Here is a 14,740-nt window from a genome sequence, read left to right as displayed (position 1 = left end):
ACAAGAGGGGTCAGAGGTGAAGAGTGCAGGGTCAGAGAGTGCAGGAACAAGGTCAGATGCAGAGACAGGATGGTAGAAGGTAAGTCAGTCAATGGACAGGCAGGCAGACAGACTGCATTGGCGGAGCCAGACAACTGTCATAGGGGTGGCCAGGCCAAGGCCAGTACTCCTTTTGGAGTGGCACAGAAATTAGTATCTTTTTCTTTTTTTTTTTCTCTGTGTGTCATGGCGCTGTACAGAGGTTATGGTGTTTGCTTATGAACAACATGTGCGCATCTAAAATAAGCCCCTGATAGTCTTGGATGTTCAGGCAATAAGAGAGAAACAGCGACATTTTATTTCAGCAGCAGCCGCTCTCATTACTTTTGTATCTGAATTTCTGCAATTTGGTTCCTGTTTCTGTACTTACTTGCATCAACAACAGATTTTTGTCTGTCAGACTGAAACTCGCTAAAAAAAAGTGTCACCAGTGGAGGTGCAACAGTAACAAAATGGTTCTACACAAGAAAGTTACTCGAAATATGGTGCTGTGTGGGGTGGCCAGATTTTAGCCTATGGTGGCCATGGCTTCACCCTTGACAGACTGGAGGGCTAGATTTAGCCACTTGCTACCATGCCAAAAAAAAATTGGAAACTATTTGAATATACATCCCAGTAGACATTTTGGAATTACTAGATTGTGATATGGTATGCAAATATACCATCAATATAAAAGTGTTTTTGTAGCATAGCTGTTCTTGCAAATTGTGAAATCAAGACAGGAATATCTTTCTTATATCAGTTAATGGGTCATATTGTGAAAAGTCTATGCTTTACTTGAAACTTGTCAAATGTTTGCTGGGATGCTTAACTATGACAAATAAGTCTAGACACAACCTTTGCAGCATCCCTTGCTTATATGGTGCAATGCAGCACAGTTTTTATATGATAACAGTGTTGACTGCCACAGTTAGACAGTGGAAGACAGGCAGAGACAATGAGATACAATTAGACAGATATAAAATAATGAAGGATGGCTAAATACAGGTATACAGACAGACAGAGACCAAATCACCAGACACCAAATACCTCCTGTTTACTGTCAACTGGTGACCCAGCCTCCTCCTTATCGCCAGCAAGAGTTAAAAAACAGAAAAAGCATGTTAGCAACAGAGGGCTAGGCTTGAGTTTGCATCTCTCAGCATAATGAGTAAGGGTTAAAAACTGTAAAGCTGTCAGCGGGATTTATGAGCAGTGCAGTGTAAGCATATAAGCCTGAGTGAATAAGAGTGAAAGGAGAAGAGTTAGTAAAAGCTAAACCCACTAAAGCCACCACAGCGTTATGCCCCTGCTGGATAAGCCTCAATTGGCCTGAGAAGCTTGTATTGCACCTATCAGCACCCCTGCAGTCCAGGCCTTCCCCCCGCAACTGAGCCAGAGTTGTCTTCAAGATGGCTAAAGCTCTATACATTTGGACCTTCCATAATTCTAACATGACAAAAATCAACTGTAGCACAATAGAAATTCATAAAAAATGCGATCAGGAAAGCTTTACTACCATGATCTCTTTCTTTCTGCTTGGAGTGACATTGCCGTCATCCGTGTCCTGGCCCTGCTCTTGGTCCTTGTCCTCCTCGTCCTGCTCCAAACTGGGCTCCAGCTCGGTCTCCTGCTCGTCCACAGAGGGACTGCGGAGGCGACGCTGTTCACTGACGCTGCGGCGGGATATGCCATCATGGTTCTCGCACATGGCTGACACCGGTCGTGAGAACTCTGCTGGTAACAAGAGTTGGATCATTACAAGAGACGGGTCAGAGTTCAACTGATACTGGGTTTAAAAGCAATAATGTTTGGGATAAATGCTGAGGGCACTTTCACACCTGTAGAACAGTTCATTTGGACCGGAGCAAAGGAAAAAAAATAATACATTGTTGCATTTTAGTTCTGGTGAGGTCTGTATTCACACTGACTTATTACAAACAGACCCAGAGGAGTAAATTAAGTCAACATGAAGTCCTGATGAGGTGCTGATGATCATCAGGACCCACATAAAGACAACAAATCAAATGACTGACAGCAGGTTATGCAAACATTTTAATGCTTCTTATTAGGGGTGTAAGAAAATGTTGATACACTTGAGTATCGTGATATTTTGTTTTGTAATATTGCATTGATTCTCAGAAACACTATAAAAAATGATAGCAGTGTTGTAAACTGAGGGCCGTGATGGTGGATGTTACAGGGACTGTGAGAAATATAAATGCAGATCCCACTGTTACAGTTGCATAAAAAACATACGCTTTTTTAACTCTGATTTTATGCATATGGTGGTGAGTTTGTTATGTTTGTTAATCTGTTTCCTTAAATTTTTTTTTTTTTTTAATTGCAATGTATCGCCTTGCTTATTGTATCGCCAGATCAGGTGTATATTTATGTTCCTTGGTGCCACAAAGAGCTTAATAATTATCATTATGAACATCTTTAGTATAACTGAACTGCCAATCAGGTGCATGTTATGAATAACATCTTGTTGTGACTGTCTAATGTATCAGGGAAAATCTCATTTGCAGACACACATATGTGTTACCATGGTTACCAAATTATTTGCATAACATATAAATCACTTATGCAGATGTATTAATATAAGATCACGAACTGTTCGCAATCACCAGATGGATTTAATAATAGTTTAACTTTTCAAATGCAGAGACTGTCTTTTGTCCACCTTTGCCTGCTAATGTTGCAGCATTACTTTATGACTGCCTACAGCACAAGTATCCATTGTGGGTCTCACCTCCATCCAAGCTCCTGGACAGCAGGTACCTCTTGCTGGTGGAGCGTTCGAAGTGCGGAGCCGGTCGGTCTATAAGAGCGCTGGCCTGTCTGGTCTGAGCCTGTGTCCTTCCACTGTATCGAAACTTTGAACCCATCACCAAAAAGCCCTTAGGAGGAGGCTCTGGAGAAACCAGCCTGTGAAAACAAAAACGATAATCAGTGAACATTCTTGACTACATACCGTACCATGTAACCAAAGGCAGTAGGATGAATGCTGAAATTGGAAATAGTTTCAATTGTGATACATTGAATATGAATTTCAAGCCAGCTTCTAGTATATAATGCTGCTAGTGCTAGCCTTTTGCATGCTAGCTACATATTGAGCTCTATCATTTTGTCCTTGTATGTGTGAACTGTTTCCTCGTACCTCCCACACAGTCCCGAAGTATTCAACATTCATCACAATATCACTGGTAAAGCCGAGGTGGCAATGAAAGTGGAGGGACTGTAGAGAGGTTACTGTATGATGGACAAAGCACTGTATAATTAAATGTGTGTGTTTGCTCCGGATGAAGCTGTACACGTAGACATGTTTTGTCTGCCTGGATAGGCATTGAACGGGTACCTTCCAACCATGAGACTAGATCGATTCTTACCGGAAAAAGGTGTGGTGCTCAATGCAGACCTTCCACAGTTTCTTGGCAGCTCTGTGGTTGGGAAGCTTAAAGCCGATTGTACTTTCAAACTGCTCATACTGGAGGGGAGAGAGGAGAGGGAGATGGAGAGAAATGTGAAGAAAGGTGTGGGGGATACAGCAGGTGTTTTTACTTTGTTTTGCTGGGGGCCACCTCAGCACTTATCAGTGGCCTACAGGAAACCTATATTCATAAAAAAATTTAGTAAATTTTTTTTCATTTCATCCTTTCATGAACACTGAGCCCAATCAATAAAGCAGTCTTTATGTTGTGCGAGATACTACTTCTACATAAGCAAACACATTTAGAAATGGATTTTGCCGACCGGACGGAAAGGAGCAGATCAAGGCAGAGGAAGGATAATATCCAATATTCTGACACTGGGAGCAAAAAGGGAGGAAAACTATTTCATGGCTCTATATTTACACTCTTTATCCCTCTACTCCAACTGTGGCTGCAGCTGCAGCAGCTCCGTTAAAGGGGCTCTTTATTTGGCTCGACCACAGGCTCACTGTGTGGCTCTGTCACTTGACTGGGTCTGGCCCAGACAGCCTGTCACACTGAGGCTCAGCATGGAGGATAAGCTGCAGCGCTGCACAGCACAATGAGGAGGGCCAGAATATAGACCCTGGCCGGACAGAGGAGCAAAAATGGTATAAAGCAGAGGATTTTACAGGCTTCTGCTCAACCAGCCACACATTCATTTCTGCAATGGCTTTCAACAGTAGCAGCTGTAAGAGAACATCAGCTGTTACTGTACTCAAAATCTGAGACCATGGCTTAAAGGAACAGTTCAATATTACGGGAAATAGGCTTATTCGCTTTCTTGCAGAAAATTAGATCAGAGGATCAGTAATATTCTTATGTCTGTATGCTAAAAATGTAGCTGGAGCCAGGAAACAGGGGGGACAGCTTGCCTAGCTCTGTCTAGACCCAGCACCTCTAAAGCTCACTATTTAACACATTATATTTTATAGATTAATCCCTGGAATCTTGCTGTCATTGGACAACCAGCAGAGACTCCTAGATGACACATAACACCCCTAAAAAATACGGCTTGTTGATTAATGAACTTAAGAGGTGCTTTACCCCTGTTTCAAGTCCTTATGCTGAGCGAGGCTAACCAGCTGCTGGCCTAACATGGGTGACATCACTGTTATCACCTAGTGAAGACATTCCATAACAGTTGTTTTAATTGAGTAACACTAACCATGACGAGTAAAAAACTTTAATGTTTAAAATGGATAGAGTGCCCTTTTTTTAGTTGTCCTTAAAGGTCCAGTGTGCGACATTTAGGAGGCGCTATTGTCAAATATGGAATATAATGTTCATAGGTATTCATAGGTACACATTAGTGTATAATCACCAGGAATTAAAAATTAATGCGATCAGGACTTACACCTCCAGACCCCACTAAATCCCACGCACTGGACCTTTAACCATACTCCATACCTCTCCAGGTCGTATCTTAATGTAGAAGTTGCTCCTCTTATAGGAGATCTTGAGGATCTTTGGCCAGGCAAAGCGGTTGATCCTCAGCCTGTCGCGGTAAATCAGCAGGCCGTTGGCACAGACACCCAACATTATGTCAATCCCTTCAGAGTCCTACAGAGAACGAGGGACAGCGAAGAGGCATACATGATTAAAGAGCAACACTGTATGTATGGATCGTGAAAACCCCACTTTCATGCATATTAAATAACTCTGGAAACAGCCAACCTTAGCATGATGGAGGTCCACACCATACATGGACAGTTTCTTTGCATTCTCCAAGAAGTTAATTTCAGCCTCTGCTGGAGTCATCCCCCTGTGGGCAGAATTACAGTAATATCTGTAACCAACAACAACAGCCCTTCTTAAATAATAAACCCATAATCTTGCACAGTGGGAGCAGAATTATCTTGGTAATATCCTTGATATCTCCAACTCTAAATTCCTCCCATCCATACCCTCAAGCATTATGTTTGGGCATATGCCAAAAAGCAATGCCAAATCAGAGAGTGGTTAAGACTGTCTAACTGAGAAAGTCTCACTGTGTACATCTCAATGGTGGAAATGTGATGGCATCTATCAGTCACATGCATGATGTAGTATTTTGACACAGTGGGAAAACTCATCAGCCCATCATCCCAAGGGATTTGTGGATAAATATGTGTCCAGTACTTGTAGTTTCGATGGAGCTCCATCACCCTCTCCTCCAGCTCACGAGTCTGATTGGGGGCAAAGCGGAAATCGCTGACATAGTCAGAGCCATGGTCGTCGTGGTCATAGTCCCCCAGTTCGGCTTGAACGGAGTAGGAGCCCAGGAGGGCGTGAGTGACGAACGAGCACGGCAGTCGACCTGACAGCATGTCATCCCTCAGCTGCAGACACAGGTAGTATCTGTCAGATGAGACAAAAGGGGAGGAGAGGAGGGTGTTGGCAGTCAAACAAGCCTGAGCCAAGGCAAGCTCCAACAAGTATTCAGCGTAGTTAATCCACGGCAGTTAGTAGCATTCCAGGTCTAATCCTCGAAAAGGAGAGAGGGATTTGGGTTGCTTTGACACCGGGGCGAATGTGCCATGTAAATTGTTACAATACTTTTATGTAAACGCATCTTTAGGAAAATAAAACTGGCAAATCACCTGCAGAACTGACATGTGTAAGCAATTTCTCATGTGATTAACTCTGAAGAGCCTCTGACAGCACAGCCAGAGGAGTAACAACTGTTGATACAGTAAGAGTGTGTGTGGTAAAGATGTATTCTACCTGGTAATATCCTCAGTGAGCTGGGAGGGGTCTGGAGGGTAGAACTTGACAGCAAAGGCAAAGTGCCATGGAGAGTCTGAGGAGAAATTACAAGAGCTGGGAGGTTAGCTATTGTGTCTGTCTGAGGAACACTGTACAAAATTGTATTTAGAAATCTAACAGATTAACACAAAACTTTGCATCAGTTTGTACGGTATCAAATCTGAATTTATGACTTTACTAATTGAATACTAAACCATTTATCATCTCAGCTACTTGGAAAAGACACTTACTGCGCATCTGCTTCTTGATCTCCTTGGAGGGGTCCAACCAGTTCTGAAAGACAGAAGGCAGAATTCACACAGGGCAGACTAGAAACATGGCTTAATGCACACCCTGGTGTCACATTTTGCTCTAATTGCTATCAGTGTTCCTAATGAAAGCCTTTCCATATGGTTAAATAAAGAAACTGAGCCCTCCCCTGCTGAGCCTCTCAAACGTGCAGAGAGCAGATTTAATTCTAGCATCTGTTTCTTCATTGTGCTGCAAAATCACTGCCAGCCAGCCACCTATCTGAGCTCATCACATCCCACCATCTAGTCTACCGCTTTACCTATATGGGAACCAATTCTGATTTGGTGGCTGGAGCTACACATCAGTGGTGCAGTGCACACTGACTCAGTTGTAACAGAAGCTGTAAATCACAGCAACACACTGACGGCAATGGAGAGAGTAATGAAATACCTCCCTCAAGTACTTTTACCCTGCTGAAATTGGTTTTATAATTATTTGGGGTGTTCTGTGGAATTTCCCATTGCATATTCATCTTCTTATTACACTATTGTTTCCCCTATGGCCTTTTATCTGGTATATATGGCAATTCAATTTCCTCAGAAATGACAAGCCTTCCAGTTACGGCAATATAGCAACAGAATTTGTCCTTTTAGAAACCCTTGTAATCAGCCTATTACTTATAAATTGGCAACGGCTGAGCATGTATATGCAGCGCCTGGTAGCTGCTTCCAAGTTGCTAGATTTTTGTTTAAATATGGATTTTTTTTTTCCTATGACAGAAATAGCCTAAATTCATCAGAAAAGGAAGCACAGGGTTTGGATTAAAGAGCAGCAGACCTTGAGACAATCCCCCCAGCCAGATCAGCGGAAGCAGCCCACTACAGCGGGTGGGTCACTCAAGGGAGGAAAGGGAAGATAGCCAGATGAAAGCCATGCTGGCCCAGCTCGGACTTAAGGCGGCTCTTGGCTAATGTCTGGTGTGGATAAAAATGGGACTCAGGCTGGCCAAACAACAGGAAATCAGAGACTGTTGTGCCCACATCTTTACAGAGACTCAATCAAGCACTTGGCGGGCGGACCGTGCTCCGAGGTACACTGTTTACGTCGATGACACTGTTTCTTTTTTTGTGAAGATGAAAGCATATTATCATTACTGTCTTGTTAATGATGGGAATATTAGAGATGCACTGTCGAACTATTACCTGGGTGTATCCCTGTATGTTATTATATACATTTAATGATCTATTTCTATGTGTGTAGCATTAAGGATGTTATACAACACAAGGATTATACAGCCTTGTGTTGTATAATGATAAATACATTTCCTTGACTCCTTGAAATCAATTTACTGGTTGACAATTTATGTTGAGTGTGCTATTCAAATGGTATTGAACTTTTGCAACAACTTTATTGTAAGAGCAACACATTTGAGCTTGCAGCCTTCATCTGGGTCATCTTTTAAACAGGAGATGTGCCTCTATGCTGGTATAGAAGAGGTCTTAGTGGCATACTTTGAAAAAAGCCTATACAAAGTGTTACGTATATTTGAAATGTCTAAAACCCCATTCATTGAGATGAATTGATGAGAAGCCCTCAATAACCCTCGCCATAGGTCAAAACATTTCCTCAGATGTTTTTTCCCTTCTCTAAGAAAACAAAGTTGGACCAGAAATCCTTACACTGAATCATACTTTACTTTTTTTGTAGGGCTGTAATGGTTCATGTGTTCATGTGTGCTGGATTTGTAACAAACTCACACTGAACCGTACCCTAAACTGAACCGAACTGTGACTTCTATGTACCATTACAACCTTTTTTGTTTTGGGCCTGCCCATATAATCTATGGGAATATGTCACTGTTGTTCTTTCAGAACAAACAATAATAAACAGGTGTTTGCAGGATGTAACACAGCTGCATGCTGCCTGTGGTGCACAGAGCTGACAGTGATCTTTGTTAACCTGAATACCACACAGCAGTTGCTTATTAATGCTGACAGTCTTTTTGGAAGCTGGCATCACATCAGTCAGAGTGGAATCAGGAGCATGAAAGGTTGAAAAATGCAAACATCTCTTGCAATTTGAACTATGCTTTCACGTACACACACACACACACACATTTATGTACACTGGCACAAACACACATATTCCTCCAGCGTTTAATCAGGCTGCTAAAGACATTAATAAGCCACAGGCATTTATCGTCCCCCTGAATCTGTCTTATATCAGCCAAGGCCAAAGAGCACTCAATTGTAAGGCGCTCTCTGCTGCTTTGCTTTTCTCTGCAGAAAAGCAGGAAGAACTTTTAATTACCAACTGCTTCGCTCTTGCTTTTGCGACCTTAGTTCATAAAGCAATCACACGGAATAAATGTTCTCCCGAAGGGTGAAGATTAAATCCTTGTTCTCCCAACTGAGACAGCGAAAGGGCATCTGAAATGACATTTCAATTCTCAAGCTTATTTGGTCTACCAATCAGCGATGACCCCAGACAGTACGCTCAAGCTGTGCTCTGATAAGCCCGTCTTTGATGAGCCTGTCACATTGATCTAAGCCTAAGGAAAATATTTGAACTTCAAGCCTGTTTACTTCTCTAACACCCTAGTTAACCTGTCTGCATGGGCCGAGATCATGCTCAATCCAGAGCCTCAGCCGCCAAACACGCATTAAGTTACAACAGGTGAGCAGACAAAGCACGCACAAGCTGACGATGGTGACAGAGGCTACGCTCCATATGTTAAAAGGGACTTAGTCTTGTCATCTTTCCTATCTTCAAACAGCAGGAGGTTCCTTTGTAGCCTGTTGCAGTCACATGCATACCCTTAGGGAGGCTCACATCAATCAAAACTCAAAACCCACATCTGACAAAGAGCTCTCAGGAGCCAACAGCTAGGACCCGTCAGTTCAGTGTAAATTACTCCATTATATGATAATAAGTTTAGTCTGTGCACAATAACAAGTCACAGATCATTGGGAAACATATTCAGACCTTCTACTTCAAATGTCAAACTGATCTGTGAGCTGATTGAAGTTTAATGTATGTACACATTTAACAGAAGCAGAAATAATTAAACCTCAGAGGACAGAACCAAAGAACTGCAGAATCTGAGTATTTCTGACAAAATAAAGTTACAAAAATTTTGTTTTATGTGGCCAGCTTTTGAGATATCTGTCCCTGATATTTCATGCAGAACTGTCAACACTTTTCACATAGGGCTATTTCCACCACTTCCTAAGAGGGCCTCTTGAGATGGTGGAACTGTCATCTCAAAAACAAAGTGAATTCTAGGCTTACATTCATGAGGTGGCCAGAGACACGACACCAAAGAAGTGCTAATGTTGTGTCTTCTAGATGTGAATAGGCAGTTGTTTGCCAAAACAACTTTATAATGTGACATTATGTCTGGTAAATGTATAAACCTGTATAGTGCCTTTCTAGTCTTCCAACCACTTAAAGCGCTTTTACACTACGTGCCACATTCACCCTTTCACACAGTGATGACTAAGTCCATCGAACAGAAACTAAGATTCATACACATTCACACACCGCAATTTGGGGTTCAGTATCTTGCTCAAGGATGCTTCTACATGTGGCACCAGGAGCCGGGGATTGAACCCACAACCTTCCGATTAAGGAACGACCCGCTCTGCCTCTGAGCCACAGCTCCCCTGTATGCTATGTATATATTTATGCTTTTAGCACCACAAATAACCTTCTCTACAAATCTAAAAAAAATAACACAACCTTACTTAAATTAGATGTTGGATTCATAAGCAGTAAAAGTCACCCTTGCCTGAATTCAATACACGTTATGGGGTTTTCCTGCTACAGCCTTACTCAGTCTGGTGTGACCAGTTGGCCATGGTGGCAAATATTAGGGTTATGGTTAGTTAAAATTCCTATATATAGGCTAAAGGTAAGCTAGTAACTGTTTCTCAGGCTTCAGTCAATGGAGGTTCAACTCAACCAGTGAGAATATGTCTGCTGGCTCCGCCTCTGAGAAATATTTGTATAACTAAATTTCATATATACATCTTGCAAATAGATTAGGTATTTTTTCATCTTTTCTTCAACTGCACACGTTTTTCAATTGCCTGTTGTCCAAAGCCAGACAGAGCATGGAAATTTCCATTTTCCATTCATCTCTGAATGATGGATAGTGCCCCCCCTGAGAGAGCTGAGCCAGCCAACAAGTGAGAGGAATACAGATTTTCTGTGAGCAACGTGTTTATGCACTGAAATGTCCCACGAGGTTATTGTGGCACACAATTCACTGACCTTCTGGGTGTCTGTGTCAGCAAAGGTCAGCCCAAAGTAGTCTTTCTCCAGCAAGTTGAGGTGCTCACACACCATGTCCATCAGGATCTGTCCTTTGGAGTGTTTCTGCAAAAACAAACACAGATGACACAGCAGTAGTAAAAAGGTCAACATCACTGCAGAAGAAAGCATCAGAAAGATTATCTACTACATTTATGATACTATAAGTGCACAAGAGTCTACTACTGGTATAGCTAGTTTTATCGGGAAAGACTTGGGTCACCAACGCCAGACCCCATTAGACAGCTGCGCTTGCAAAGATTGCTTTCCTGTTTTCTGGGTCTGCACACAATAAAACAGCACAGCCATTTGGTGTTGTGTCCCAGTCGGTGTACATCAAACACTTGACAGTAAAAATGGCTTGTGAATTGTTGGGGAAGATTGGTCTTTGTACTGTAAGCGGATATTTCATCTGCGATTGACAGAGTTCAGGGGGACCATTTCAGGAACATTTCTACATTCAAGTGACAAGTTCATGTTTTTACATTGAAGGGGGAGTTTCAATGTGGAAGTTAACATTAGGATGCACAAAGAATCCACACAGTACAGAAGGAGCCTTTGGCACAGATTAGTGTATCCTTGGTATATAGCCTTGATGCAAGAACTGTATCAAAATAACCGACTAACTTAGAAGTAACTCCATCATAACTGGTCAAATATGTCAAGTGATATTTTCACAATGTCCATTGTTGACACCGTGAGTGCCAGCAGCTTTGTGGAGCTGTATTCGGTGCTTAATGCTGATGTCAGCATGCTCACAGTGACAATACTTATGTTAAGCGGGTAATGCTTTCTTTATTCAACCATCTTATTGAGTTGAGTGTTTGTCTGTTAGCATTTGCTTGTTAGTACTAAACACAAAGTACAATGAATGCAGTTGGGAATGTCATTCATTTTTATATGATGATGGCACAAGATGAAAAGTCAGGGGGATACCAAAGACTGTGAAATTCATCCTCTGGGGACAATGAAGATATGTACCAGACCAAATGTCACTGTAATCCATTTAATAGTTGAAATATATCGACACTGTCATGGCTATTGCAATGTATACTGCTAAGTAAGGGAGATAAACCTATAATACTATATAATATAGTCTGACATGTTTTTACCATGGATTTGATTATCTAGTGCCTGTCACACTGGATTGATTGTTATACAATGTTTAAAAAAACTATAGACATTGGTTGCCATGGTGGCTCAGAGGTTCACACACATGCATCCAAACTTGAAGGTCAAAACCTGGCTGGCCAGACTCTATTGCCTGTGTGGAGTCCTGATATCTACAAAAAAGAATAGCACTAATCGGATTTTGAGTAATTGAATCCCCTTGTCCTGAGTATTGATTGATTTGAAATTGAATTAACATGGATGTGAGGGACAAACTTTCTTTGTGATCAGTCATTTTAAATGTCAACATAGCTGATCCCACAGCACAGTTGCTGTCATTAACCCGTATTTTTGTTCAATTTGTCAGACAATGTAGAGATCACATAATAACAATTCTAAAAAATCTGCAGCGCAACAGCACAGTAATGACTGCTGGTGAAGGTAGTATTCATGAGCCGTGATCAAATTTCACACTACTTCTGAGTCTGACAACAGAAAAATATGTAAATGAGAACAACTAGCACAGTTACTTAATTGCGCTGATTAACAGTGATCATCATCAAGAAGAAAAACCATCAAGGACCATCCCTTCATTCACCAGTCAGCACAAGCTAAAAGGACATCCTGACCTATTTTGAGAAATCACATCACTTACTGCCCAGGAAGCCAATTTTGCAAAATAATGCTTGTATCAAAAAATGTTTTACTTCATTGACTTCATAGAGCAAATTAAATAATGACATGGGCTCATATGTCACTGTTATAGAACAGAAGTATGTTAATGTTTAGACCACACATTGACAGGCTTATACTCACACACACACACACAGTGCCTCCTTCCCTGGGGCTTACTTTGCGAGGTGACAGGGAGATTGAGCAAGCAGTTGCCAGGGAAACAGATGCAGTATTATCCCTCTGCTGTCTTGTTTCTTAATATCTCAAGGCTAAGACTTGAAGAAGAGTTTCGCCCTTGCCTCATTATGGGTGAAAGGATGGTAGAGCAACACTTGGGAAGTGCTTATAAGCTCTCATCAAGTCAGTCAGCATGTCACCAACAGAATCGTTGCCAATGTAAAGCAGGTATGCAGTGTTATATCAACAGCAGCCAGCTAAATTAAATAAACAAATCAGCATGCAGAGTCTTAATAATCCATGACGGAGGTGATCCAGCCTATCCGCTCTCTGCTCTGGAGCAATTCAATATTCAACTGTTCAATAATGATCTCTGCATTGCCAAGACAGAATCTTGGCAATGTAAAAAGACAATTAACCAGCATGAAACACTCAATTCCACCCCAAATAGGCCTGTTCTGCACATCGGTCCGGCCATGCTTGACCATGCATAGTCGAGCAGATCACACCCCTGTGAGCAGACTGGGTGAGAGAAGTGGATAAGGGCATGTTGCCTCCACTCCTGCCTGAGGACCACCGGGAGGCTCAGTCACGCATTCCATGACAAGAGACTTAATTAACCCATGAATGCGGCACCTCCTCCTGGGAGAGCGCTCCCAAAGTGTGGCCTGCCCTCTCGCAACGCTGTTATTACCAACTCCTGGAAGCATGAGGAAGGTTGGGATATTTCAGGCATGAAGTTCCACCCCATCAATTAAAGACAGGAAGCGAGAGCAAGCCTGCCAATGACCTGGAGGTCCAAGGCTCTCACCAAACTAGAATTTTAAAAAGCATGGCCTGACAAGAGGCTGCTCTGTACAGCCTTCACTGGCAAATGACTGGCAGTGCTGCGAGGGTGGGCGGATATTTTAGACACAAAAGCTTTCATAACCATAATGTGAACTATTGTTGTGGTGGGGAAAAGGTCCAAAGGTATTTCTGAATGTTTTCACAGCGCTGAGAGAGAGGTTGGTGCAAGTGTAGCATTCCTCATATTCTTACCTCACACATAAAAAGAGCCCTCCCCCCAACACCACAACACCACAACACACACACACACACACACACACACACACACACACACACACACACACACACACACACACACACACAAAGCTCCATGCACTTGTGCATAAGTAACCTAAGGGGTGGTTCATAATAACATTGCTCTTCTATTTTCTCCTTGGTTGCACCTGGCTTGCAACCATGTAATAACTATAGATTTCAAAGCACCCTGTTAGCGGCCTGTGCTGAAGGCTTTTATTGGACAAAAGTGACATCCTCTGACCCCCTTTTTTTATATTAATGCCAATACAAAATCAGCATTTATACCAAAACAAGGGTATTTTGATACCTTAGTAAGGGGAATATAAACATGATTTAACCCTTTTTTTTCCCGTTTGACAAAATACAGTATAGCAAAGCACCCAATGGTTCAGTGTTGAAGAGTCACTTAACTAATTTTACACATGAAAATGAATTAACTTCTCACAAGGAGTACTGCTCAAGCTAAAGAAAACAGATAATGTCTTATGTGGTTCTAGAGGAGCTTTCTAAAATGTTATAATAGTAACCCTGATCCCTTAGATTTGGACTGAGGCTTACATTTTTTGATTAGATTTAGTAGATTTCAGTTGAGTCATTAACTTTGGCGAGTCTAATGAAACAGTAATGAGGAAAGTGATTCGATGAACCATCTGACTATCACAGACGAACTTCAACCAATCAGATAGGAGCGGAAAAATCTTTTCCATCAAGAAAAGTCTTCAGTGCCGTTCTTTGCTCTTTTTGCAATGAACAAATAATCTCCAGTTCTGACATAACTGATGCTAGCAGCATCTACAATGCTAACCTGTTTAGGTTAGTTGATTGGTCTCAACCATGGTGGACACAAGCACATAGCTTGAAGCTCAGCAAGATGGATTCTCGTGTGATCTCATGAGTCCAACTGCCTC

The 14,740-nt window shown here is 41.9% G+C and overlaps 1 protein-coding gene across 13 annotated transcripts in view; it reads right to left on the bottom strand.

Moving 5' to 3' along the window:
• The window catches only part of LOC127372612 (band 4.1-like protein 1), an 80,745-nt gene that overhangs the window by 19,727 nt on the left and 46,278 nt on the right, over positions 1-14,740 (bottom strand). For 11 of the 13 annotated variants that reach the window (XM_051416524.1, XM_051416521.1, XM_051416528.1 and 8 more), the window contains exons 4-13: positions 10,746-10,850; positions 6,470-6,512; positions 6,198-6,273; positions 5,613-5,831; positions 5,169-5,256; positions 4,902-5,054; positions 3,411-3,508; positions 2,774-2,949; positions 1,538-1,755; positions 1,069-1,104 (exon numbers count right to left, since the gene is read on the bottom strand). In XM_051416524.1, the coding sequence (XP_051272484.1) occupies positions 1,069-1,104; positions 1,538-1,755; positions 2,774-2,949; positions 3,411-3,508; positions 4,902-5,054; positions 5,169-5,256; positions 5,613-5,831; positions 6,198-6,273; positions 6,470-6,512; positions 10,746-10,850 (1,212 nt within the window). The remainder of the gene's footprint in view (positions 1-1,068; positions 1,105-1,537; positions 1,756-2,773; positions 2,950-3,410; positions 3,509-4,901; positions 5,055-5,168; positions 5,257-5,612; positions 5,832-6,197; positions 6,274-6,469; positions 6,513-10,745; positions 10,851-14,740) is intronic. The other 2 variants (XM_051416523.1, XM_051416527.1) reach the window with 2 other exon arrangements.

Source organism: Dicentrarchus labrax, unplaced genomic scaffold (genome assembly GCF_905237075.1).
Source record: "Dicentrarchus labrax unplaced genomic scaffold, dlabrax2021, whole genome shotgun sequence".
Lineage (NCBI taxonomy): Eukaryota > Metazoa > Chordata > Actinopteri > Moronidae > Dicentrarchus > Dicentrarchus labrax.
The sequence above is the reverse complement of the archived record's forward strand: the minus strand, read 5'-3'. Positions and strand labels throughout refer to the sequence as shown.